This window comes from Hemibagrus wyckioides, linkage group LG17 (assembly GCF_019097595.1).
Source record: "Hemibagrus wyckioides isolate EC202008001 linkage group LG17, SWU_Hwy_1.0, whole genome shotgun sequence".
In the NCBI taxonomy this organism is placed as follows: Eukaryota; Metazoa; Chordata; class Actinopteri; order Siluriformes; family Bagridae; genus Hemibagrus; species Hemibagrus wyckioides.
In genome coordinates, this window is record NC_080726.1 from 21,593,648 (window position 1) to 21,621,573 (window position 27,926).

Consider the following 27,926-nt stretch of genomic DNA (forward strand, 5'->3'; position numbering starts at 1 on the left):
AAAGCAAGTATTCCTCCAGGACAGACTGCGAACAGATTGGGAAGGGCCAGCTGGAGTATTCTCTCATTCCTTATCATTGCTGATACACTCTCCTGGCTGCATTCTGCCTCAGTCCTATCGCTTAGATAAATTCAGAGAAGTGTGGCTGTGACACTCAGCATACCTTTCAGCTGCTCCTACTGCTGCAGTGGCGAATGTCACGCCTGGTGTTGTGCTTTTGTTCTCACTGGTTCGAGATGGCGTTGTTTACATTTTTGTCAACAGGTTGTCAGGCTGTATTTATAGAGCAGAGGTTTGGGGTGGGGCGGTTTTTAGGAGGCTGCCTGTTATTATACTTATTTCTGTCCTGGCTTTCTCTGTTAAACATGGACAGCTGCAATACCTGACAAAGTGGGCATGAATAAGTTTAAACACACTGATCCAGTTCTGCGAGGGCAATGTGTTAGCTAGGGAGATTAATGTTTGTGAGTCTGTTGTTGTCCTACATGGATTTTAAAGTTGGAGCAGTGGAAGAGTAATATCTTAGTTAGGAGGAGCTTGTGTCAAGTAAGTGTTATTATTTATTATTCATAATGTACAGTATTAATTTTGAAGAAATAAGAGGTCACATAACAGCTTAAGAGAAAATCTAAGAATATCAAATATATATTAGAAGATAAATCTTGCATCTGTAAGATTCAAAGTTTTATTCTTGCTCCAATTATAAAGCAAAGACAAACTGAATTGTATCGCTTCGATCCATGCCTATACATAATTTCAACTTCAAACTAATTTAAATTACAATGTTTTTGTTAGCATATCATTTCAGGAAGCTGAAGCTCTAACAACTAGCCCAAACATCATATTTAAATAATAAGCCTAATATTTGAATAGATAGATTCCATATGAAATACATCACTGCTAAGTGAATGCATGGGCTTTTTTGGGCTTCTGTAATCATGTAGTAAGCTTGAAATCTTGAAATCCTTCTAAATCCCTTGTGCACTACATGCTATCTTCCAGTGCTTTCAAGGCACAATATATATATGTATATATATATAAACTGTAAAGAGTAATTATTATAATTACTTATTGCCAAAGCAATAAGTAATTATACCAGGAGATCAGAATCTTCTGTAATACTCAAGCCAGCCTATCTGCCCATCGGGTTCCATCAATCATGCCACAGTTAAAGTAAGAGATCACACTTTTTCTTCATTCTGTGAACATTAACTATAGCTCTTGACCTTAATCATTTTTTTTATTGTGCTGCTGTGACATGATTGGTTTATTAAATAACTGCTTGAAAACGCACGTTCCTCAAATTGTTGAATACATCTTTAAACAAATTGTCAGGTATATCAGAGAAAAAGTTTCTCAATTATTCTGGTTTAAGTGAACAGCATAAACAACAACTTTCCTTCTTTCTTTTTAACTGGCTGGAATTCATTAGAAACTTAGTAATTAGTACTAGCATGAATATATTAGGCAGCAAGTGAACATTTAGATGAAGTTAAAGTTGATGTGTTGACAGCAGGAAAAATGGTGTAAAGATCTGAGTGACTTTTACAAGAGCCAAATTGTGACTTGTGTGTTGTTCCTGGCATGCTGTGGTTAGTGCCTACCAAGGACAATTGGTGAACCGGCGAAAGGGTCATGGCCCCCCAAAGCTTGCTGATGCACATGGCTGAAAGCTAACCCGTCTGGTCCGATCCCATAGGAGAGCTACTGAAACACTGAAATTCAAATAGTCATCTCCTACACTGGGTGTGTGAGCATTAGAACTGGACCATGGGGCAATAGGAGAAGGTGGCTTGGTCTTCATGTGAACAATATAATAATGGATTAAACAATATTTGGCAGGTTTTTGGTTTTAATATTGTGGCTAGCAATAGTAGTACAATATGATACCATGTTACACAGGGTATACTTGAAAAGTCGATGCACTTGAGAAGCGGATTTGTTTGTGGGGTTTTGGCTGACCTAAAACAGAGGAAAAAATATCACATTTTATAGAACAGCCTCTCATAAGAACTAAGGTTGAGTGTAAGAAATGCTTGTAGAAGTCTAATTTAAACTCTTGAAACTATGAGCATTAGAGCTTACTCTCATTGGATACGGATGAGGTCAACGTTCTGTTCAATCTGCCTTCTTCTGCAGATGCACAAGTTTCCTGTTCAGTTTTTGCTTCTGGTAGTTTAACTATAGATATTAAACATCGTCAAAAGAGGAATCACTATTACTGAAACGATATTAAATCAACTGTAACACGTACCTAGGCACTGAGGATCAGGGAGGTGATAGTTATGAAGCAATGGAGTGTATACTGGGTTTGATGGATCACCAGTCCCTTGAGAGAGAGAGAGAGAGAGAGAGAGAGGGAGAGGGAGAGAGCGAGAGAGAGAGAGAGAGAGAGAGAGAGAGAGAGAGAGAGCAAAATAATATATTAACCATGTGTACTTTTTAACAAAGGGCATGTCTAGTGAGGCCAGATGTGATCTCTAACAAGAATAGACTTGTGTAGAAGCAGTGACTTCTATGCTTACAGACGTTTCCTGAGATTCATGCATTTTTATCATCTAGTGTCAGTGAAATCTTTAAAGTTGATGTTTAATTGAATCATTTTTACTTTGAAATATTAGCATAGTATAGCTAATAAAATAGTAACTTTAATCTTTTTGTTCCATGTTTCTATACTTCTGTACCGCTGCTTTAAGACAATGTCCACTGTTAAAATCGCTATACAAATAAATTGAATTGAACTGAATTTGTCTGCACTACAGTGTTGGGGAGTAGCTAGCTACAGTTGATGCTATTAGCTTAACTTAAATGATGGTGTAATGATGCCATAACATTATGACCACCTGCCTAATATTGTGTTGTTCCCTCACCCGTCCTGCACTGTGTATTCTGACATCTTTCTATCAGAACCAGCATTAACCTCTTCAGCAGTTTGAGCAACAGTAGCTCGTCTGTCGGATCGGATCACACGGGCCAGCCTTCGCTCCCCACGTGCATCAGTGAGCCTTGGCCGCCCATGACCCTGTCTCCAGTACACCACTGTTCCTTACTTGGACCACCTTTGATTGATACTGACCACTGCAGACCGGGAACACCCCACAAGAGCTGCAGTTTTGGAGATGCTCTGATCCAGTGGTCTAGCCATCACAATTTGGCCCTTGGTCAAACTCGCTCAAATCCTTATACTTGTCCATTTTTCTTGCTTCTAACACATCAACTTTGAGGACAAAATGTTCACTTGCTGCCTAATATATCCCACCCACTAACAGGTGCACTGATAAGGAGATAATCACCTCTCACTGCTTAGAATGTTATAACTGATTGGTGTATTTAACAATTAAAATTTTAATTTGATTTTTTTGGGGTAAATAAATTAAGTGCACAATAAAATGAAACGTTTTCAGTTTAACAAAGTAACTTCAAAATAGTTTTTTTGCAGCTTGTAGTGTAAATAGATGCTATATCAATAGTCTGTATGTGTTACTTGGCATGTTTTCAGACATCCTGGTTTATATCAATACTGCTTTCTTGCTGATGATTGGACGTTGTTGACAAGGGTGCTTTTCTAAATCGCTGCCCTTACTTTGACCTCCACCTTCACAAGGCATTGTGTCTCCAGAAATGCATTCTCTGTATAGATTATGTCTGGCCTCACAAGTCTAACAAAGACCAGACATGAGTGTGAACAAAGAACGTGGTCATGGCTCTTAAAGATCATAAAGATTTTCCATTTCCTTACGGCTCATGCTGACGAGGATGTATTCCTCCCTCTGTCCCAGAACGTCTGAAGCAACTGCAGACTGGTGATGAGGCAGATTCATCATCTGACCGTTCAAATTCGCCAAATCTATCTCAGCTGGCAAAGATAACGACAATATCAACACGCTGAAATCTCATACAATAACAGATAATTAAGGAGAAACACACTCTTAGGGGAAAAAGAAATATTAAAAGATTCTGTGTAAAATTGTACAAGGAGGATTTTTTTTTCCTAATCTAAGACTTTAAGAAACTCCAGGCTTAATGGTGAGAAATTATGCAAAAGATTTTTTTTAAGTTTTTAAACTGCTTTTTGTGTGAATTTAAAGAGATATACTCCCTAAAATTGCAAACTTTTGTCAGACAGAATTTGTTTTATTTTTTTGCTATGTATTTTTGCTTGGCAATATATAGCTCTGGAAAAAAAATAAGAGACCACTGCCCAATGTCCAGATTTGAACCCTATTGAAAACCTCTGGAATGTCATAAAGAGGAAGATGGATGGTCACAAACCATCAAGCAAAGCTGAGCTGTTTGCTTTATTGCAAAAAGAGTGGTATAAAGTTCCCCAACAGCAATGTGAGAAACTGGTGGAGAGCACGGAGCCAAAACACATGCAAATCAGGGTTATTCCACCAAATACTGATTTCTTAATGTTATTTAGCCAAAGCATCAACACAATTTGTTTACAAATTATTTGCATTTTGTTTTATTTGAGTTATTAAAGCTCTGCAAATACTGCATGATCTTGGGTTATTTTGATGTGTTGTCATTTCCTTTAAATAGACACTCTACTCTACTATAACAATAGTTATATTCTGGATTTAGGAGAAATATTGTCAGCAGTTCACAAAAAATGAAACAAAACTGTTCATCTCACCAATACATGAACCTGTAAGAAAAAAACATAAGAAACACATTATTTTGCAGTGGTCTCCTATTTTTCCCCAGAGCTGTATATACTTATTTTAAGCAATATACATAATTCTTCTTAAGCAATCTCACATGTTACCTTCATTTTAATACCAGAATTATTCAAATACCCCTTAAGCAAGAGGCTCAAAAATAGGCCTTGATTTAAAAGGGTTAATCATCTAAACTTTTGAGGAAATCCTTTTTCTTTTAGGATTAAAGATATAAAACAAATTAAAGTAAGAAACATTGACCTACCTACCTTCACGTCTACATCCACACTTGACCTTGATCCAGTCCAGGAGGACTACTGTTTTACACTGAGTATTGAACAGACTCCTTTGGTTGTCTGTAAATTGAACAGAAAGCCAAACAAATGATTAATATATTGCCTGTTCTCTAAATTAAACCTTTTTCCTCAAGCATATGGGTGGAAGAGCACTTACCACCGTGAAGCACTGTAATAAACATCGCAGCCTCCCTGAAGAAGCTGCCTTGCCAGCCTGCTTAATGAGTAAAAGACCAAAGTGCATGACAGAAAAGAAAGCATGGAGCCAGGCTGATTGTTTATAACCGTCACATGACCGCTAACCAATGGGGAGACAAGTCAGTTCCATATCTCAGATTGTGAGCAATTTTGGATATTAGATGTTGAAATTTCAATACTATTACACTCGACTACTCCCTGAGAAACACTGCGAATGAATAGCCGTCGGTTATTTGGGATGTGTTTTCAGTACTAACCAGCTGAAACACACAGCTGAGCTGTGGTGTGCTCTTGTGTGTTGAATAACAGACCTGAGGGAACTAACAGCATGCATGAGTACTCATGTAGAAAAAGAGGGGAAAAAAGAATAAGAGCTTGTATTCAGTAAATGTGGACATTTGATTTAAATTTCTACTATTTCAATATATCCAACAAGCAAGAATCAATAATAATAATAATAATAATAATAATAATAATAATAATAATAATAATAATAATAATAATAATAATAATAATAATAATAATAATAATGGTAAATTCACATCCCCTGGCCTGATCAATCCATAGATTTCTTATCTCGCACAGTATATGGATGCTAATAAAGCATTTAGGCTAATAGGCAGAATAGCAGAGTTCCATGCTCTGCTCCTATGTGAGTGCACTACTCGAGGCTGCTCAGAGCATGCTGTCATTTTGCATCACTGTTACCATGGTTTCCCTATCTTGTGGATATGGCAACCACCAGGACTGCCATTTTTAGCCTGAGCAGAGTCTCAGGCGGCTGCCAGCAATCCGCTCCCTCAGCAGCACACCAGTTCTAATGTGATTACACTACATTAACCACGTACATACTGGGAAACTCAGTAATATTAGACAAAACACAATTTCTCACAGCAACAGTTAAATGAACTGACAATATTCTGTGTTAAAATCAAAGCACAAAGTTTTGCTGAATATGTAGTAAAATGAACAATAAACCTTTTTTTTTTTAAAGTTCAGAATCTATTTATTTTTTAGGAACATGTAATAATCCCAGTCAGATAATTGATCTATCAAATCATCAGGACCACTATAAGAATGAATAAAGATGAAGCCGTCTAATCCGTTGAAAGGAGAGCAAGCTAAAGGATGCTATAAAGTGGGTGTACATGAAAAGGTCAATAGAAATTTATAAATCCTTAACCTCAGATTTTCACAACAATCTGATTCAGACACTTTACGAAATGATCTTTAAGAAATGTGTCAGCGAAACCAAACACTCGGTGGTGGGAAACAAACGCAGGCTGTTTATTAAGGAGTCATAAGATTAGGAAATAAGGTATAAAAGTGAAACTAGACTTGGATGTCAAACAATCCAACAGATGTCAGACAAAGAGCAGGGTCCAAACAGGCACAGGTCAATCAGGCTATGAACAGGATACTATGAGGTGAGGCAAAATCGTGATCGTAGAGAAAATACTTAAACCAATGACCGGGGTAACAAAAGCAACGTATACACCGATCAGGCATTACATTATGACCACCTACATAGTATTGTGTTGGTCCCGCTTTTGTTGCCAAAACAGCCTCCACTAGATCCCTGAAGGTGTGCTGTGGTATCTGGAATCAAGATGTTACCAGCAGATCCTCTATGGGCCCCACCTTGCAACATACAGGACTTTTGATAGATACTGACCACTGCAGACCGGGAACACCCAAAAAGAGCTGCAGTTTTGGAGATGCTCTGATCCAGTGGTCTAGCCATCACAATTTGGCCCTTGTCAAACTCGCTCAAATCCTTACTCTTGTCCATTTTTCCTGCTTCTAACACATCAACTTTGAGGACAAAATGTTGACTTGCTGCCTAATATATCCCACCCACTAACATGATGAGGAGATCATCAGTGTTCTTCACTTCACCTGTCAGTGGTCATAATGTTATGCCTGATTTTGTGTACTTCACAAAGAGCTGATTATGAACAGCACTAAACCAAACACACATTGTGGGTGGATGCTGGGAGTCCATGGCAGCCATGTTTGTAGACCACGGTGTTCGTGATGTGTGATGATGTGACAAAATGACAGAGAAAATAATTAATGACAGGGTGTTATTGACAGGATCTGAATAGTATTACCCTGAAATTGATGATTTTCCTTGAACATGAATGTCTAGCATTTCTTTCATTCATCTTATTCCACAGCAATTTGTCTATAATCACTGTTTTTTCTTTTTCAAATCTATTAAAGAATATATTCACTATTAAATAACATGTTTTTTAATCCATCAGATTATGTTAACCCATCTGAATCTTTGTGAATTACTAAAAAATGCTAATGTTCTAAAACGAGGGCATTATTACAGAGTTTTGGTTATAGCAGAGACTTCTGTCAGAGCTGCTGTAATAAAAAATATGTGACACCTTCTACCCAGTTAGATTTGAGAATTTAACGTTGGTATTTTCTAAAATTATTCAAATGCAATGAGCATACAGATTAGAGAAGTACAGTATATCACACTTTTTTCTAGATGCCACTATCCTCTAATCTCAGTCTGGGTGGGTACTATTTCGAGGCACATACTGTTTGCACTCAGCATGATTCATGAAATAATTGCCGTAATTGCAGTGAGGCTGATTTTCCGGCCTCTCCTGGGTTAAGTGCTGTGCGTGGGATTGAGCACTGGAAAAATGAACCTCGTTCTAGAACAAACTGGCTGAAACCTGGCTGTAAACGCTGTAGATAAAACCACTGTTTCATGTTAGGGACTGGATATTGTTTCTCAGAGCATGGATGCTGAATATGCAAACTGATATGCAAAGCCCAAGATGCCCATGGATGCCTCACTGATCTGTATCCCAGTGTATGCAAATGATGATGCAAAGCTCTAGATGCCCATGAGTGCTTCACTGATCTGTAGTTGACGTGTGTGCTCTGACTCAGCATGCTCTATTTACCCTGTTGCATAATCACAATGATATGAGACAACCAAGGCAAAACATTAAAAAAACATTAAAATGTGTACTGATAAAGGATGTTTTAGTGGGAATTTGGACATTAGAATATAAAGCAGAGATAGACAATGCAGTCTTGGGGCATTTTACCTTATAGGTCACATTCGAGTAGTGCTAAAATGCACTGATGCCTACATTTGATACCACAGTAGGTACACTATATTGCCAAAAGTATTGGGACACAATTCGTAATCATTTTCAGGGGTTGGTCTTGGCCCCTTAGTTCCAGTGAAAGGAAATCTTAATTCTTCAGCATACCAAGACATTTCTCACAACTAGACTGTGTAACAGTTTCATCCCTCAAGCCATCAGGCTCCTCAACACCCAGGACTGAACTGTACAAAACTCTCTCTCTCACACACACACACACACATACACATACACACACACACTCACACACACACCCAGGACTGAACTGTACAAAACTCTCTCTCACTCACACACACACACTCTCTCTCTCTCACCTGTGTGCACAGACTCACAAAATATTGTTCGCTACTTATTGCACTACCTCAAATGCTGTTAATATTTCATCCTCTGCTATGTCTATGTTTATTTCTACTTGCACTACCTCAACCGCTGCTATTGCATTTTGCACAATACGTATTGGGTTATAATGGGTTTCTTATGTTTCTTACAGGTGCATGTATTGGTGAGATGAACAGTTTTGTTTCATTTTTTGTGAACTGCTGACAATATTTCTCCTAAATCCAAAATATAACTATAGTTATTTAGAGTGTATATTTAAAGGAAATGACAACACATCAAAATAACCCAAGATCATGCAGTATTTGCAGAGCTTTAATAACTCAAATAAAACAAAATGCTAATAATTTGTAAACAAATTGTGTTAATGCTTTGGCTAAATAACATTAAGAAATCAGTATTTGGTGGAATAACCCCGATTTGCATGCGTTTTGACTTAGCAGTTTCTCACATTGCTGTTGGGTAACTTTATACCACTCTTTTTGCAAAAAAGCAAACAGCCCAGCTTTGCTTGATGGTTTGTGACCATCCATCTTCCTCTTGATGACATTCCAGAGGTTTTCAATAGGGTTCTGGCTCTGTGTTGTTGTTTTTGTGTTTAAACAATATGTTGTATGTTTATGTAGCACCAGGGTCCTGGAGAAACGTTGTTTCATTTCACTGTGTACTGCGTCAGCTATATGTGGTTGAAATGACAATAAGAGCTTCTTGAATATTGAACTCTATATTACATTCATGTGCATGTAAAGGCAGACGTCCCAAAACTTTTGGCAATACAGTGTATACACAATACACAAAACCTGATTAAAATTTTTTATTTCATTTAAACGATATTTTTCCTACAGAGCATGAGAGCAGCTGACCTGACTACACAGCGCAAAGTGCCATGAATGTATGAAGGTATTGCAAGCGACGGAAGTGTTCATGTAAGAGGTCTTCTCTTCTCTGAGCACTGAGACATACATCTGAGTCATGTTGGTCACTTGTCAGGGTTAAAGTGCAATTCATTTTTCCTTGCAATTTTCGTTCAATATACATAAAACCGAGGGCAATCAAATATTCCATGATGACCCTAAATGCTACATAGGTAACTTATTTCATTCTTGCACAGAACTGATGAATTCTTGAGTCTGATTGGTCAACAAGTATTGATTAATTTGGGTTAACAGTAGCTAATGTTATGCACTTAATAATAATAATAATAATAATAATAATAATAATAATAATAATAATAATAATAATAATAATAAATTAGTATTATCAATACTTGAGTTTGCTGCTGTGTAAGTGGAATAAAATATTTTGAGATGTATTGTTATAGGAAAATAACTGACTTTGTGATGGCACCATGTCGGTATTTTTTCTTGTCCAAAAGCAGCAAAAAACTCGACTTTTACTCCTCAAGTATCATTTGGGTGTAAGTATACTTCTAAATATATACTTATATTTACTTATAGATTTAGTTTGTGATATTTAACTAAGAAACTAGTCAATTAATTTACACTGACCCTGATCAGAATATAATATTTAATGAGGATAGTTTGCTTCATTCAGTACATTCCTGCCTTAATGAGGGAGTTTCATATCTGACTACTCCACTCTGGTCCACTGTAAATTGGGAAGTGTGTAAGTCCAGTTTTAAACACATTAATCACTATGAGTTACTCTGGTGACCTGTGATGAACTAGTGTCCCTTAAATGAGTTTGTTCCATCTGTGTGCCTATAGTTCTTAAGAAAGGTACCAGTACTAGCGCTATACACTGATCAGGCATAACATTATGACCACCTACCTAATATTGTGTTGGTCCCCCTTTTGCTGCCAAAACAGCCCTGACCCATTGAGGCATGGACTCCACTAGATCCCTGAAGGTGTGCACCAAGATCCGGCACCAAGATGTTAGCAGCAGATCTTTTAAGGGGCCCCCATGGGCCCCAACTCACAACTTACAAGACTTAAAGGATACTTTTGTTAGATGCTGACCACTCCACCCCACAAAAGCTGCAGTTTTGGAGATGCTCTGATCCAGTGGTCTAGCCATCACAATTTGGGGCTTCATCAAACTCGCTCAAATCCTTACGCTTGTCCATTTTTCCTGCTGCTAACACATCAACTTTGAGGACAAAATGTTCACTTGCTGCCTAATATATCCCACCCACTAACAGGTGCCATGATGAGGAGATCATCAGTGTTATTCACTTCACCTCTCACTGCTCAGAATGTTATGGCTGATTTCTAAAATATTATGAATACAACAAAGCTAATTCAGCAGTGAGGATTTATCTGTGGGGGAAAAAAAACAATTTGCTGGATGGCCTAAAAATAAAAGCCCAATATATGTAAAATAGTATGATTGATCTTCCAGTTTTAGGTTTTAGTCCATGATTGACATCAGGTTAAATTGCCTAAAGATGTGTTCCTGGAGGTAAAATGGACGCCAATCCACTTGTAGCGATTGACTAACATGCTCTCTCTCTCTCTCTCTCTCTCTGTCTACATCCTCTCTTCTGTCGGGGAACACAGACTTGTTCAAGTGTGAATCTGTCGCGCATGCGCAGATGAGATAAACGAGAATCATGAACAGGCTACTTAGTGGGGAAAACACAAAGCCAGGCGCTTGTTCCATCAGGACAGGGTGCAGCGCGTGAGAGTGGCAGCGGATCATCTGTGCTACTGAAATGGATGGAAAGTGAGGTTGTCCCTCGCTCTTCCTGAAACGTCAGCGCTTCCAGGGGATTTTTCTTGGAAGAAATTGTCTGGATACAAGTCTTCAGGCTCTGTTGCGTGGCTTTTGAACATTACTACGATGAAAAACGTCGGCGCAAAAACGGAGCGTCGGTTCTAGCGAGTGGAGGGGGTTTGTCTTTGAGGGTGTGGATGTAATGTGTATCTCCCGCGGTACGATTTAAACTTGCTTTCTTTAACTTAAGCGTCTGAATAACACCTGTCGGATGAGTTACTAACAAAAGCGCGTCGAAAACATTATTAGCATTCTGAAATGAAACCTGTTAGCTCGCGAAGGCTAGTGTGTGTGTGTGTCGCACGCGCGCTTTCCTTATCATCATTATAATAATAATTAGTAGTAGTAGTAGTATTAACTTGAGGATGAAAAGTTGCTGTCCATGGTCCTAATAATCTCCTTGTTTTGACTCGGTTCCGAGATTCAGATTTATTTGATTCATGTGTCATTTGCGATTTTTTAAAACATTTATTTATTTATTTATTTATTTATTTATTTATTTATTTTTGCAACAGTTTGATGTTTGCTTTTTTTTATGTGTTTACTGGTGATCAGGGGACGCCGCCCTGCAATCAGCATCATGACAACTCAAAACACGCTTCTGTGGCGTTTTCTTGCCCTGCTCATATTTGCTGGTAAGTCGCATGTAAGCTTTTAAGATGAAAGCCTTTCTTTTAACATGGTTTCAAGTATTAGGATAGTATTAGTATTAGGATAAACATGTCATCATTAAACATGTACTATCTGTGTGTGTGTGTTTGTGTGTTGCACACAGATCTATTGCAACTTGGCTTCAAATCCAAAGTAACAGGCTTAAACTCTTATCTTTTAGAAATCTCAGTCAGAGCTTTGAGTATTGACTGATTCCTGATACTTTGTACACTTTCTATACCTAATACTGTTCACTTTATTATATCCAAACAGTTTAACCTCTTAAACAATAGTATTATTATTCACTTATACAGTATTCATATAATGGGCATAAAGAGTTATTCAGTAACTAGAATGAATACTAAATGTATATTATTAGAGAGTGAAAAATATAAATATAAATCTTGTAAAGCCTTAAGGGTTAAAATCCGTTCTTAAGGAAGGAAATTAGTGCAGCTAAACCACTTAAACTTTTCGGCAAACATAAATAATTCTATTTTAAAAGAAAACTGATCTGGGTGGAAAAAAATATCTGGGTGGATCAAATCCAATCCAAAGCCTAAATACTTGGATTAAATTATCAGACTAGTACAGCTCCTAAAAGACTAAAACTCTCAATAGAGGTATATAGTGATCCTTTTTTGACCCTTACAAATAATAAAACATCATCCATGTTGGCAGCATGAGCTCGGGGCTGTAGGTTATGTAAGATGGCTGCTGTTTCAAACAGATAGGACTAAGAGACACAAAATCACAATGCTCTAACAAGGCTTTTAATTTCCTCATCACAGAGACTTGACCCTGTTCAGTGTATGTGGGCGAAAACGTTCCCATACAGATGTAAAATGCATGTCTGACTTGGGTCTAGCACTGTGAAGGCTGATGAGCTCAATTAAGTTTCACTTTTTCTGGGATTCAGACTTAAAATAAAATTGAACGCTGCTGTTCTCCCTTAGCAGCTGTCTGAATCCAAATTAATTGACCTGCTTTTTATAGAAAGGATAACATTTTGACAATGGAAAGAATAAAATTGGGTCATTTGAACCGAAAAAAGCATGTCCAGTAATGTGAAATATTCTTAATAGCCTAATCATTACTATGGCTATAAGTTGTATTAGTGCTGAACTGTTTGAGAAGAAATATTACAAACATGTGTCATGATATACTCAGTATTCTCAGCATAATGATCTGGATTGCATGGAATTTACTACCTAGTCTGCAGTCTAACAATACAGAGAGACGGTCTGCATTGATAACACATTCTAAACGTTTTAATACGCTCTGTTCATGCATCCAGTGTGGGAATGCAGAGCGGTGTGTGTGGATGCAATTTCAGACACAGAGGCAGTGCTGGGGAAAACCATAAAGCTTACCTGCATCTCATGTATGAAGAGAGAGGAGATCACTGCTCAGACTAAAGTGTACTGGTATTACAAACCTGACCGCGATGCCGTTCGCCAGGAGGTAAGGTCATTATTCATTGTTTGGGGCAATCACTCGCATGCAACTTTGCAGTACTATCTACACTGAACAGGCATAACATTATGACCACCTGCCTAATATTGTGTTGGTCCCCCTTTTGCCCTGATCCGTCGAGGCATGGACTCCACTGGATCCCTGAAGGTGTGCTGTGGTATCTGGCACCAAGATACAAGACACAAGATTTTAGTAGCAGGTCCTTTAAATCCTGTAAGTTGCGAGGTGGGGCCTCCATGGATCAGACTTGTTTGTTCAGCACAACCCACAGCTGGATTGGATTGAGATCTGGGGATTTCGGAGGAACTCAACACCTCAAACTCATTGTTGTGGTCATCAAACCATTCCTGAACCATATTTGCTTTGTTCCACAGTGCATTATCCTGCTGAAAGAGGCCACATCCATCAGGGAATATAGTTTCCATGAAAGGGTGTACATGGTCTGCAACAATGCTTAGGTAGGTGGTCAAAGTAACGTCCACATGGACGGTAGGACCAGAGGTTTCCCAGCAGAACATTGCCCAAAGCATGACACTGCCTCCGCCAGCTTGCCTTCTTCCTATAGTGCATCCTGGTGCCATGTGTTCCCCAGGTAAGAGACGCACACGCACCCGGCCAGCCACGTGATGTAAAAGAAAATGTGATTCATCAGACCAGGCCACCTTCTTCCATTGCTCCGTGGTCCAGTTGTGATGCTCACATGCCCATTGTTGGCGCTTTCGGCAGTGCACAGGGGCTCAAATCCTTACGCTTGCCCATTTTTCCTGCTTCTAACACATCAACTTTGAGGACAAAATGTTGACTTGTTCCCTAATATATCCCACCCACTAACAGGTGCCATGATGAGGAGATCATCAGTCTTATTCACTTCACCCCTCACTGCTCACAATGTTATGCCTGATCGGTGTATATGTTCAATATGAAGGCTCTGTAACAAGTATATGAACCTAACAAATAATCATTCGAAGGCCCTGTATGTCGCTTCATTTAATCACGTCCACCTTTACCATTAAATTATTTCATTAAGATCGATATGCAGTAAATAATTTGACTTTGAGCATAGTGCACAAGATGCATAAAATAAATGCACACAATCAGGCTTGCCAGTCACCAGGGGTACTTCCAGATCACAAATGTGACTTTGACTTGTGTATTTTCAATACCTTTCCACCATGTATGAGAATATATTACACAGAATAATATCACAGTTGTGACTTTTCCAGACTATGAGGTAATATTTCACAGTATCTCAGAAATAAATTCGGTCCAAACCAACTGACTTGTAAACTAATCATAATACCTATCATATACAAGCCTATTTTCATTAAAGCATTAATTTCCCTCATTTATTCTTTTATGCATTTGGTATTTTAGTGCTATTTCTTCCCTTTCTAAATTTGTTCCATTTTTCACACCAACTATACCTTTGGCCTTGCTATGCTATTGTGAGACAAGGACAGATAAACAAGATAAACAATAACCTACATACTCTAGGTTATGTAACAAGCTCGTTTTTACTTGCAAGGTTACCCAGCACAATGGCTAGTAAAGTAATGCAGATTCCTGTTGGTGCCAGTATTGACCTACATGTGTTCATTTCAAGCCTCGCTTGAAGGACAGGATGATTTTTCCCTGTCTGCTATTAACCCTTACAGTAGTTGCTGTAAACTATTCATCAGAACTAATCAGCTAGAATCGAGACGTTGCTGTGCTGTAAACATTTAAATACATTTTTTATTACCTTTTTCATATTTAATGTTCACATGACCAACATTAACGTTATTTTTAAAGTGCTCAGTAAAAAATCTAACTATTTTGGCTGAACGCTTAATATTTTTGACAATTTTTAGGTACAATATTTCAGTGACCTCCGAATCATTATAGTTTTTCTTACTGTATACTGGTCTAAAGTTAGCTAGGTTTATATATAGATTAATAATAATCAAATCGTATTAATAAACACAAGCCCTGAGAATTCAGAAGAGAATCATGTGTGATGGGGAAGGGGCGGGGTTTCCGATTGGTATCAGTAAATATTGCAGTGAAACAACTGGACACATCATTCCAGACTCATGATATGTTGATTGCCTCACCTTAGATTTTATTGGATACAAAAAGACTACTCGTTTGGCATATTTTTGACTGATAACTAAACATTATGTAGAACTTGACCCATGTTAATTGCTCTGTAAACAAGTAAACAATTTTTATGTAGCTGGACCTTCTTTCTGATTTACAAAAAAGTTAATTAAGATGACCTCTCTAAATCCATTAGATCTACCTACATGATGGCGTAGGGCAGGATCTGGAGGGTCCATGGAAAGGTCGTCTGTTGTGGAACGGCAGCAAAGACCTGCAGGACGTCTCCATCAGCATCGTCAATGTCACGCTGAATGACAGCGGCCTGTACGAGTGTGTGGTGCACCGCCAATTTTCCTTCAACTCATATACTCCTTCCAATGAGAAGACTGTCGAGATTGAGCTGGTGGTGCGAGAGGAAGGTAAGGAGGAGTACACACTGATTTGTAGTTTTATGGGTGGAAGGACCATGTATTCGACCACTGTGTCATTGACCATCTGATGATGACAATTGTTTAGTTTTTGTCCCCAAAAATGTATTATGTCAGATTTTAATGTCACTATATACGTTTAGACATTTAGACATAACATGGCTTCACTTTATCCTTTTGTGTCTTTGTGTTTGTCCAAATAATAGTGTTTTTGTTCTGTTTTTGTTACTACTGACTTCCTACTGCTTATTGGAAGGCAGTTGTTTTCAGGGGATGAGTTTTATCTAACCGAGCTGTTACTACTCTTTCTGTTTTAAGGGGTAATGTACAGACTCTAGCTTGTATACTATTCTGTGGCTTGCCTTGAGATTGCTGAATGCACAGCGTCTGACACTTTCGAATATACTTTACATGACGTATATTTGTTTCTATTGACTCATGCGACCACAATTGCATTATCTCTATCTGTGTCTTGATCACGGGTTTTTCAACACAGATAGAAATCCACGATGTTGTATTTCAGCTTGTTCGTATTATATACACTAGCTAATAAACACAAACTTACCGAGCTGACAGAGCTTTCACATTTCATGCATGAAATTTCATCAAGTGCAGTGCACAAGCCAATAATGGCAATCGCATATAAATCTAAATTAAAAAAAGGATGACAGAATATGAAATATTAAATATAGGACAGTTGATTAGCTACTGGTCAATAAAGCAAGTGTTTTATTGTCCACATGCACTGCACCGCATGTGATGCATCATTAAACCAACAGTTCTCAACTTTTTCTGTCTCGCAGCTAAACCTCTAATGTGTGATTAATGTAAGCCCATATATCGATTACGTATGTTGCACATCTTTGTTGTTCTGCCGAAGACGATAAAGCTGAGAAGTCTGGTGTCACATTATTCCACTCTCTGCACCTAATTCTTCGCTCATTTCGACTGAGATGAATTTGTCATATCATCGATCTCTGTGTGTTTCAGTACACTGCAGTTTTTCCACAGCATGGATTGTGTGCATGTGAATCACAACATGTATTAATATAAATCCCGAATAAAAATCTGAAGCTAAATCCTGAAAAGATTATCATAATAACTGCTATAGAAAAAATTAACCATGGTATATTTCTATGACAATATGTGCTCACTTCGTCACACGCCATACACAGACGGTCTTTGAAATGATACCTTGCGTGCCATTTGCTGTTTGTGTCTGTTGTTTTAGATCTTGGCAAAAGTTTTGAGACACCCATTCAAATCATTGAATTCAGGTGTTGTTTTTCAGGGTTTTGGGCCCCTTAGTTCCAGTGAAAGGAACTCTTAATACTTCAACTTACCAAGACATGGAGACTGCGAGCCAGGCCAAAACTGGGACGTCTGCCTTTACATGCACATGAATGTAATATGGAGTTGGCCCGCCCTTTGCATCTATAACAGCTTCAACTCTTCTGGGAAGGCTTTCCACAAGGTTTAGGAGTGTGTTTATGGGAATTTTTGACCATTACTCTAAAAGCACATTTGTGTGGTCAGGCACTGATGTAGGATGAGAAGGTCTGGCTCACAGTCTCCACTCTAATTCATACCAAAGGTGTTCTATGGGGTTGAGGTCAGGACTCTGTGCAGGCCAGTCAAGTTCCTCCACACCAAACTCACTCATCCATGTCTTTATGGACCTTGCTTTGTGCACTGGTGTGCAGTCATGTTGGAACAGGAAGGGGTCATCCCCACAAAGTTGGGAGCATGAAACTGTCCAAAATGTCTTGGTATGAAGCTGAAGCATTAAGAGTTCCTTTCACTGGAACTAAGGGGCCGAGCCCAACCCCTGAAAAACAACACCTGAATTCAATGATTTGGAGGGGTGTCCCAAAACTTTTGGCTATATAGTGTTAAAGAAAATGTTCAAATTGGCGAGAAATTCTTGTTTGTGTAAAATAAGTCGGTTTCATGAGACTGGGTACCATTAAAGTTTCATTAAATTCAATGAAAGTTAGTTTGTCATATAAAATGAATAACTTCTGATAACTTTTGTTCACTCCACCTGAGATTTGACATCTGACATCTGTTTTCAGTAAGTAAATCTCACAGGATTATTTGGGTTTCTTCTCTGTATTAAATACAGAATACAGCATGCTGTTATAAGAACACAATCAATGGTGATGTGGCCGGATGTAAGGCAGCCTAACATTGATTATTTTCCAATAACAGCATGTCACAAAGTCTTTCATTCTTCCTATACTACAGCAACTTAAAATATTTGTATTAAATAAGAAACGACTCGTCATATTTTCTATACATAATTAGGTACATTAAATGTTCACAAGCTCTTCTTATCGTGTAATGAGTCTTTCCCTTTGCTTGTCTTTCTCTATTTTCTCTTAATAAAGTACAAAAATGAATGCAACACACTTCCTGAAAGAATTCATGACCAACATGCCACACTTTAAGTGATATTTCTAACAAGCTACGTAAACATTACAAATCTTTAGCCCTGTAGCTTCAAATCATCTCTCCAGTCACTGTATTATATAAGTCACTAATCCAGTATTTATTTTGTGTTGTGTGTGTGTGTGTGTTTGTTAGCAAGTGAAGATCTCACAGCACTGTACTCAGAGATCATGATGTATGTTCTGCTGGTGTTCCTCACCTTCTGGCTGCTGGTTGAGATGATCTACTGCTATAGAAAGATCTCCAAATCCGACGAGCAAGCGCAGGACAGTGCGTGAGTATCCAGAGACGATCTTTCTTTCCAAATTTCTCTATGCGTATCTGAACTCATTGGCTGGTTTTAAATCCATGGTAAGATGGTATTTATGGTGCATTTCTCACTGTATGTGTCATTAAGTTTTCACTGTCTCATCTTTAACCATTTAAGTTCAATTTTCAGCAAACGTTCTGGATGAGTCTACATTGGTCACTGTTATCACTGTGTATATTAAGCCTTACACAGATTTGGAGCTGTTGACCAAATATATTAGCCTTTGTTAGTCTGGAAATATTGCAACTGCACATTTTGTGCTTGGAAAGGTCTTTATTTTCCCTTCTAATTTAACTGAACATGAACAATTTGAAATTATTTCGTTCAAAGAATAGAGACTTTGAGAGGCTTCTCATTCTTAACCACTCCTGAAAGAATTCCCTCCCATTTATTTCTGTTGCCCTTTAAAGCTAAATAGAATTTTAAAATGCTTACAGAATGATGTATGATGATGAAAGGAAGAGTCCTTTCAGTGTGGTAGATAGCATGACACAGTCCCCTCAGCTGTTGTAGATTGATGTATGCTAGCTGACAGTCAATCCAGACATGTCTTCAGACGCGTCTTCAGAGGCTGGAGATGAACATGATGGAAAAAACGTCCCAGATGCTGCCTTAGACATAGCATACTCCATGCAAGGAAGGCCTGTCATTGAGCTTTAAACAGGGCTTTGTTGATGGACAGGAGCGCTCATGCTGCATGCTTCAAGAATTGGGTACATTCTTATATAGTGTAATATACTTTACAGTATTGACAAGACATCTACACCGATCAGGCATAACATTGTGAGCAGTGCCAGGTGAAGTGAATAAGACTGATGATCTCCTCATCATGGCATCTGTTAGTGGGTGGGATATATTAGGCATCAAGTGAACATTTTGTCCTCAAAGTTGATGTGTTAGAAGCAGGAAAAATGAACAAGTGTAAGTATTTGAGCGAGTTTGACAAGGACCAAATTGTGATGGCTAGACCACTGGATCAGTGGATCCAGTAAAGGATCTTGGAGCCAGATACCACAGCACACCTTCAGGGATCTAGTGGAGTCCATGCCTCAACGGGGCAGGGCTGTTTGGGCAGCAAAAGGGAGACCAACACAATATTAGGCATAATGTTATGCCTGATCAGCGTAGTTGCCTGGTCAAGTACATTTTTGTTAAATCCTGTCATGCAACTAAACAGTCCTGCAATCCATATAGTGGACACATTATAGGTATAATACACATAGGTATAATAGTTTTTTTTTCAATAAACAACATAGATGGAATATATACAGTCAGCAGTAAAGACCAAACCAAATGGCATTAATGATCATTATGAACGCGCATAAACAAGCCCACACACACACACAAACACACACTGCTAATGGATCCATCCACAGTGGTCTAGGTGCATTAGTGAACCCTAATCAAATCAGTACTGTAGTGCAGACAGAAAACATCGCTGGACCGTCTCCAGGCTTATCCATCACAATCAGACTGTGATATTTATCCCTCCCTTACTGCCATTTGACACAATTCTAAACCAATGTAAACCCTTATTTACACCCAACTCTTTTCTTTCCTTTATTGAGAAGTTTCATCTGCCATTACCTGATGTTTGTGTATCTGTAACTGTTTTCTCTTCCTCTTTTATATCCATGAATGCTGGGGGGAAAAATGAAAGGAGAAACAGGATCCTGTAATGTCCACCATTTCTGAATTGAAATGGAATTGTGTAGCTCTTTAGCAAAAAATCCTACGTTGTTCGGTGCAGTAAAGCTGTACCCTCTTCGATTTTGCCTGTTTTTTTTGTACCCATTTGTCTACAGGACAGACTACCTAGCCATTCCCTCTGAAAATAAAGAGAACCCGCCGGGTCCTGCAGTAACGGAATAAAAGTGGTTGTCTCACACACAATACGGTATTTTAAATTTACCTCTCGCTCAGTCATATCACCTAACCTTTATCTACTCATCGTGTGTGGCTAACTCTCTTCATCCCTGTCTCATCTCTGCTATCAGTCCGATCTGTTCGGACAACTTTGTGTCATGAAAATGTGTCATCTGTATCCTCTCATATCTGTCCACTCAAAGGATACCTACTTTCTGTCTTCCTCAAAATGACATCCTGAAATTTCTTACAGGCCGTAAATGTGAGGTGAAGCACTGTCCAATAACAGCATTAATGACTGTAGAGACCATGTGTATGGAATAATGTTATCATTTGCTTTGTGAGAATGATATGGTCCTTACTGAACCACAGAACCAAAGGTCCAGAGGGTGAAGCAAGACATGATACGACTCCTGCTGTAAAGCCTAAGATGGTGTACAACACAGAAAAAAACACAAACACACTAATCCAACCTAAAACACACTGAGTTGTCTTCACCCCCTGGACATTTGGAGGTGCCAAACATCTGACCGTGTCTCAACAGAGACACACAGTGGTTTGGCTTAGAGATGTTTTAGAGAACAGAATCCCTTGAGTACTGTTTATCAGATTTGTAGCTCGGTGATTAGACATGGCTACTGTGCAACCATCTAAAAGCTTGGGGTCACTCCACATTGTCCATTTTGCTCTCTGGGGAATTCATTTAACCCAGTGCAACATAATATATTATTGATCATAACTCAGGAATGATCCTTTCCTCCTTTGAGTATGCATAAAAAGGATCTAGTTACATGGGGGAAAAAGTGCCGCTTAGTTTTAGATGCGCGTTAGGGCAAATGAATTATTAAAGCATAGTAATGCTAATGTCGTTTTCTCTTTCAGGTTCTGACGATTCCTTCTGGCTTAGAAAGAGGCTGAGGTTTGCAGGGACAGTGCCAGCGTGCGAGTAGCACTGACATAACACGAAACCTGACAAAACAAATCCCTGTCGGCTCGCTCCCATAACGAGAAGCGAATTCTCCGCTGCTTAATTATCATCCCTGTCTTTCTCTCAGTGAAGTCGAGCGTTACGCCGGAGAGTAACGCTCGAGCAAAACGGGGTCATGTCGGTGTTTCCACTATTGTTTGCCTTAGAGGAGATTCAAGATTCTGAACAGTGGTCAGAAATAAAAAGCTAGCACACTGCCTATTTACAAAAACAACAACAAAACATGACTTGATGTTCGGCATACTCAGAAAGCTTTTCATGTTATTTGATAGAGTCTCGTTTTGATAGAACAAAATCAATTTTTGAAAACTGTACTCCAATATCTTTTAATCCATTCTATAAAAAGTGACTGTGTTACATCCTAGGCTTCAGGGTTGGTTTCAGAACAGGCTATTTTTGCCTTGTCAGAGCCCCTGAGTGGACGGGATGAGATGATCGTTGTAGTCAGCTCGGCTCATATGACAGCTTTACGTGTACCGTTACGCTTTTGTGTGCGAATGAACTTACCTGTGTTTACCACCCTACCCCTCAAGCTTCTCATCTCATGAGATTTTTGAAAGTTGAGGTTGTGTACATATAACACGGCGTATGTAACAAACTGCATCAGTCCCTTTAGAGCCTTCATATCAACAGTGGTAATGTTTACTATAAACATTTTATGAATTATTGCTCAGTAACACACTGTATTGACTCCGGAAACCTTTTACTGTTTAATCACTACTAATCTTACAGTTACTGTTGACTAGTTGCGTGTTATAATGTGGTTTTGTCTAGATTATGAGCATTTTGTTTTATTTGATTGTTTTTTTTTTTTTTTTTACATTTACAAGAGGACTCAAGCTATCCTAAGCTATCAAACTAATACTCTATACATGAATACCAATTAGTGTGGTCGTGTGAACGTAACCTAAATAGCTAGTGAATGCAATATCGGTTCCTATAGGCATACTTTTACAATTATGGCGATGTGAAAATGACTGTGTATCTGCACTTTATCCCCACTGGAACTGTTGACAATGCCTTTTGCGCTCTTTTATATTTATACACTGTCAGTACAAAGGACAAATGTGACATGTTTTCAAGCCCTGTCAGGGAAAAATCGGTATTTCTCTTGTAAAAGCTTGCCATCTATTATTAAAGCGAAGCTGTGTATTCTGGAAGAGCTCCACTCTTTTATTCTGATTGCTTTTATTTGTGTCTGTGTTTTAAGATAATGTAAATGCAGGAGTTGAATATTAAAGTTCAAACCATTAAAGTTATATCACGGATGTTCAAGAGTAGGATAAATATCTGACTTGACCACTAAATTGTTCATTTAGAGTATTAAATTCCTGACCACTAAATTCCATTCATTGCACTCATCTGATGTGATTTAGTGTATAAACAGCCACAATACACTTATAATTAACTTTAACGGATTTAATCCCAGCAGTCTATCCGCATGCAGATAGAAAACAGAGTAAACAGAATGGAATTTGCTCATGTGCTTTGTTCCTAGTGATGTAGTCTGTGTCTCCCTCTATTGATCAACACATAGACAGACATTTCTTTCTTTCTTTCTTTCTTTCTTTCTTTCTTTCTTTCTTTCTTTCTTTCTTTCTTTCTTTCTTTTCACATCAGTGAAGAACATATGAAACACCTATGTGTCAATCTAACTATTAGGGAAATTTTATTTAAAAATTGGTTCTTGTTGAATTGAATTTCAGAAATAAATACAATCACCAATTATTTAAAGGGGCTGAATGTAAGATTTTTTCTATAGAATATTGCTATTGCAGGCTACAGAGCCTTGAACCTTTCCACTTTCCACACACAGTCTGGAACTGGAATATGTTTATTTGAGATTATATGAAAGGAATGTAAATAGAACCGATAGATATATATATATATATATATATATATATATATATATATATATATATATATATATATATATATATATATATATATATATATATATATATATATATATATATATATATATACACCAATCAGTTATAACAATTAGTTATAAGCAGTGAGAAGTGAAGTAAATAAGACTAAAATAAGATTATCTCCTCATCATGGAACCTGTTAGTGAGGGGGGGGGTAGAGTTGGGTATATTAGGCAGTAAGTGAACATTTTGTCCTCAAAGTTGATGTGTTAGAAGCAGGAAAAATGGACAAGCGTAAGGATTTGAGTGAGTTTGACAAGGGCCAATTTGTGATGGTTAGACCACTGGATCAGAGCATGGCGGCAAAAGCGAGACCAACACAATATTTTGCAGGTGGTCATAATGCTATGCCTGATCTGTTTATACATGAAAATTCTATAAATTCTAAGTCTATACATGAAAATTGTTAACCATGCTAAAAGTGTCTGAATCAGTGTCATGGTTTTAATTGGTATTGGGTTGAAAAAATAATAGGTGGTAGGGCTGCAGGACGCAGGACACCATTTCAGCATTTAAAACACATCCAGTACCAAAGGATACTGATACCAAAGAATACAGGGTACTCGGAACTTCACTTCAAAACCACTAGATGGCAGTATGGCCCTTTTGTTTAGAAGTGAATGCTTTTGTGGCTGATTTAATTTTTCTCCTGAGATGTTTGGAAGAAAAAGGAATTCATTTCCTCAGACACTTTTGCATCTTTTCATTAATATTCTTTCAGATATGTGACACTCAATTACAAGATATCCAAGTAGACCACTAAATAACGGGTCAGCCCTGAAGAGCATAGCTAAATAAATAAAAAGAGATCATTACATACAAAATACATGAATGGCGCCCTTAAGCTGGGGCACTTTTCTGACAAGACACCATGGTGCCTAAGACGAAGTACCTTGTATTGATCTATTGCGAGCTGAACAGTGGAAATAAATGCAGGTAAAGAAGCTAAGTTAAGATTAGCTGCTGCTTAGGGGGATCTTTGGTACTGTTTCTTCATGGTGCAGAGTGTGCTGTCTTCAAGACTGATTTCGTCATTAGATAATCTCCGTCAGCTCACACATGTCCAAGTGATAATGAAGACAACACGATAGGGACAGTGTTCCTTTCATTAACAGCTTTTTTTTTTATTTCTCTTGACAATCTGCTTGAGAGATTTTCAAAGTTGAGGAAATCTAGGACTCTGTTTGAGTTTATAAGATGCTGATATACATTGGCTATAAATCTTTCTTTATTCTTCTTCTTCTTCTTCTTATTATTATTATTATTATTATTATTATTATTATTAGTAGTAGTAGTAGTAGTAGTAGTAGTAGTAGTAGTAGTAGTAGTAGTAGTAAGGTTTTATTTTTGGAATCCGCATCAGATTATTCACTGTTAAGGATGGTTAAATTTCCTGGAAAACAAAGCACAACATCACCAGCAATGATCATAAGGACAAATACACAGAGCAGTATGATTAGCTGAGGCTGATTTCTTTCTAGACCACTCTGTAGATTCAGGAAGCCAATCAGTGACCTTTGTTTCAGGTGATTACACAGAATGAAACTGCCCCTAGATTGAATCTCCATTTCCATGTCATTAGCAGTGATTGAGAAATCGCGTGTGAAGTACATTCGCAGGTGTAATGAACATGAATGAGGTGGATTATTGACGCAATCAGACTGCTTTCCCAAAATGCATTTGGATAAACTAAATATAGGTAGACCAGCACACATTGGCCAGGTGCAAATGACAGAATTAAGGCCAGACATCAGAAATGTAATAGTGCTTTCTGCTTTGAAAAGTAAAGTTTTAAGACTTTCTGTTTAGCATGTTTGCTATTCAAAGGAAACATGGTGTGAACCCAGTAGGACAGCATGGATCTGAAACCCTTAAAAGGAATTAGAAATCACTAACACAGCTGCTCATCTGCCTAAGTGTGTGTGCTCGTGTGTGTGTGTTTGCCTCATATGATTCTTATTATGCCACCCAGGGCTCTATGCTTCTCAGTCCTAATAGTGTCAAATTGTTGATAGATACAACGATCAGGCATAACATTATGACTACCTGCCTCCTGTAAGTTGCGAGGTGGGGCTTACAAGATTTAAAGGATACTTTTGATAGATACTGACCACTGCAGACCGGGAACACCCCACAAGAGCTGCAATTTTTGGAGATGCTCTGATCCAGTGGTCTAGCCATCACAATTTGGCCCTTGGTCAAACTCGCTGAAATCCTTACACTTGCCCATTTTTCCTGCTTCTAACACATCAACTTTGAGGACAAAATGTTGACTTGCTGCCTAATATATCCCACCCACTAACAGGTGCCGTGATGAGGAGATCATCAGTGTTATGCAATGCTCAGAATGCTATGATCTGATTGGCGTATGTTCATATTAAAGAACCGTTAGCTTCAGTCCACTACTTTGACTGGACATCCCAAGAGCGCTTAAATTTACCACAACCATACTGTTTGTATGAATCTACTTCCTTATTACTACAAAGGAGTTATGAATAATAAAAAAAAGACACGCATAGAGATGCACATATAGTCCAATTTGTACAGGCTACACAACAAAGAATGAATGCACAATATAATATCGAGGATTCTTTAAACCTTTTTAAATATAAGAATGAAATTTTCTTAGAAATTGTATATGCAATTGAATTTGTTATATCATTTACATGATACTAAGCCTCACTGGTTCTAGTCGCACTGTTAGCTTTATTTGTTTGGGTATGTATTATAATTATACATACAATCATTTCCCTCTGGTGAAAAGAAAGGCAGCCAAACAAAAAAAATCTCTAGTGTTCTCAGCTGATAAGAGATGGAAAATGGATGCTTTCGTATTTGTAAGCTCTAATTGTCAGTCATAAAACATGAGTCCACGTTTGCATGGTAGTCACTGAGGCTTGGTATATGTGGCCGATGCCCCGAGCAAGGGATTTGTGAAAAGTCTAAAGGGAATTAATGATGGAAAACTGTGCCAATATGAATGTTACTGTGGGTGGAGTTTAATTATCAACTGAAAATGATGTTCTTCGTAGCGAGAAATATTAAAGAGTGCTTAGATGAAAGATGTAATCCTGGTTACACAGGGTGCGTTTGTCAGCTTTTTTGTTCAGTTTAAGCCTTTTTCCGCACGAGGGTGATCTATGTCAGTCTGAAAGGATCAAAAAATTGAAGGAAGCACCTCTGACAACGTCCATGGATTGTAACTATTACCAACTATTCATTTTTAATGGGAAAATATGATGGAAAAAATCTTTACTTGTGATGATTTGGAGAGTCTGTGTCCACTCTAGCCTCAGATTCCTGTCCACCTGATGTGGTCTTTTGCTAATGAAGCAAAGTTTGATGTGTTTTGCCTTCTGAAATCTTTTTCTGCAATAAGAAAGAATGTTTATTTGCATTACTGTAGCCTCTCTGTCAGCTCACACAAGTCTGGTCATCTTCTCTCATTAACAAGGTATTTCCTCCCACAGAACTGCTGCTCACTGGATGTTTTGTTGTTGTTGTTGTTGTTACACACCATTCTGTTTAAACCCTACAGACTGTTGTGAAATTCAGGTAGCCAGACACTTTTGTCCATATAGAGTGTGATAGCCATTCAGCCAATAATGTGGCCCAGATTTCATAAAGAATGGTGTAGAAAATACAGTGAGGGATAGTTCTGTGGGTGGAAACGCCTTACTGATAAGAGAGGTCAGAGAATAGATCGGTTTGAGCTGTAGGGAAGGATACACTTATTCCAATAATCACTCTTGACATCTGTAGTGAGCAGAAAAGCATGTCAGCATGCACAACTGTAATGAAGCCCCCAAAGCAGTGAGTGCTGGAACCCAAGAGCAGATTTAATAATAAAAGTCCAAGGCAAACAATCCAAATCTGAAAAAAACCCTCAAAGAACAGAACCAAGAAATAAACTAAACTGGTAAAACAAACCACACACAGCTTCAACTCTTCTGGGAAGGCTTTCCACAAAGTTTAGGAGTGTGTTAATGGGAATTTTTGACCATTCCTCTAGAAGCGCATTTGTGAGGTCAGGCACTGATGTTGGGCAAGAAGGCCTGGCTCACAATTTCCACTCTTATTCATCCCAAAGGTGTTCTGTCGGGATGAACTCTGTGTGGGCCAGTCAAGTTCCTCCACACCAAACTCGCTCATCCATGTCTTTATGGACCTTGCTTTGTGCACTGGTGTGCAGTCATGTTGGAACAGGAAGGGGTCATCCCCAAACTGTTCCCACAAAGAGCATGAAATTGTCCAAAATGTCTTGGTATGAAGCTGAAGCATTAAGAGTTCCTTTCACTGGAACTAAGAGGCCGAGCCCAACCCCTGAAAAACAACACCTGAATTTAATGATTTGGAGGGGTGTCCAA

The 27,926-nt window shown here is 38.3% G+C and overlaps 2 protein-coding genes across 6 annotated transcripts; one reads left to right on the top strand and one right to left on the bottom strand.

The window, feature by feature from the left end:
- The first annotated feature begins 521 nt into the window (after positions 1-521).
- scn3b (sodium channel, voltage-gated, type III, beta) lies at positions 522-22,785 on the top strand. Of its 3 annotated transcripts, none has more exons than XM_058413612.1 (7): positions 522-546; positions 11,929-12,008; positions 13,322-13,488; positions 15,776-16,001; positions 18,597-18,735; positions 20,577-20,668; positions 21,520-22,785. In XM_058413612.1, the coding sequence occupies exons 2-6, from the start codon at positions 11,954-11,956 to the stop codon at positions 20,641-20,643; spliced, it is 654 nt and encodes a 217-aa protein (XP_058269595.1). In that variant the 5' UTR covers positions 522-546; positions 11,929-11,953; the 3' UTR covers positions 20,644-20,668; positions 21,520-22,785. The 3 variants fall into 3 exon arrangements, with proteins under 3 accessions (XP_058269595.1, XP_058269596.1, XP_058269594.1); XM_058413611.1 differs by lacking the exon at positions 522-546 and adding an exon at positions 11,196-11,531; XM_058413613.1 differs by lacking the exons at positions 522-546; positions 20,577-20,668 and adding an exon at positions 11,193-11,531.
- On the bottom strand, positions 541-5,592 carry LOC131367929 (uncharacterized protein CXorf65-like). Of its 3 annotated transcripts, none has more exons than XR_009206986.1 (6): positions 5,118-5,575; positions 4,930-5,020; positions 3,740-3,856; positions 2,255-2,329; positions 2,086-2,181; positions 541-1,962 (listed from the first exon to the last, which is right to left on the bottom strand). XR_009206986.1 is itself a non-coding variant. In XM_058413615.1 (6 exons), the coding sequence occupies exons 1-6, from the start codon at positions 5,140-5,142 to the stop codon at positions 1,895-1,897; spliced, it is 420 nt and encodes a 139-aa protein (XP_058269598.1). In that variant the 5' UTR covers positions 5,143-5,592; the 3' UTR covers positions 541-1,894. The 3 variants fall into 3 exon arrangements, 2 of the variants coding, with proteins under 2 accessions (XP_058269598.1, XP_058269597.1); XM_058413615.1 differs by having other exon boundaries at positions 2,086-2,133; positions 4,934-5,020; positions 5,118-5,592; XM_058413614.1 differs by having other exon boundaries at positions 4,934-5,020; positions 5,118-5,574.
- Positions 22,786-27,926: the final 5,141 nt, after the last annotated feature.

Excerpts from the sequence above, each read along its gene's own strand:
- LOC131367929 (XM_058413614.1), bottom strand. The coding sequence starts at position 5,142 with ATGTTTATTACAGTGCTTCACGGTG. Across the intron at positions 3,857-4,933 it reads GTGTGGATGTAGACGTGAAG|CTGAGATAGATTTGGCGAAT; the intron begins GTAGGTAGGTCA and ends TATCTTTGCCAG. Across the intron at positions 2,182-2,254 it reads CCCTGATCCTCAGTGCCTAG|TTAAACTACCAGAAGCAAAA; the intron begins GTACGTGTTACA and ends TAATATCTATAG.
- scn3b (XM_058413612.1), top strand. The coding sequence starts at position 11,954 with ATGACAACTCAAAACACGCTTCTGTGGCGTTTTCTTGCCCTGCTCATA. Across the intron at positions 12,009-13,321 it reads TGCCCTGCTCATATTTGCTG|TGTGGGAATGCAGAGCGGTG; the intron begins GTAAGTCGCATG and ends TCATGCATCCAG. Across the intron at positions 18,736-20,576 it reads GAGCAAGCGCAGGACAGTGC|GACAGACTACCTAGCCATTC; the intron begins GTGAGTATCCAG and ends ATTTGTCTACAG.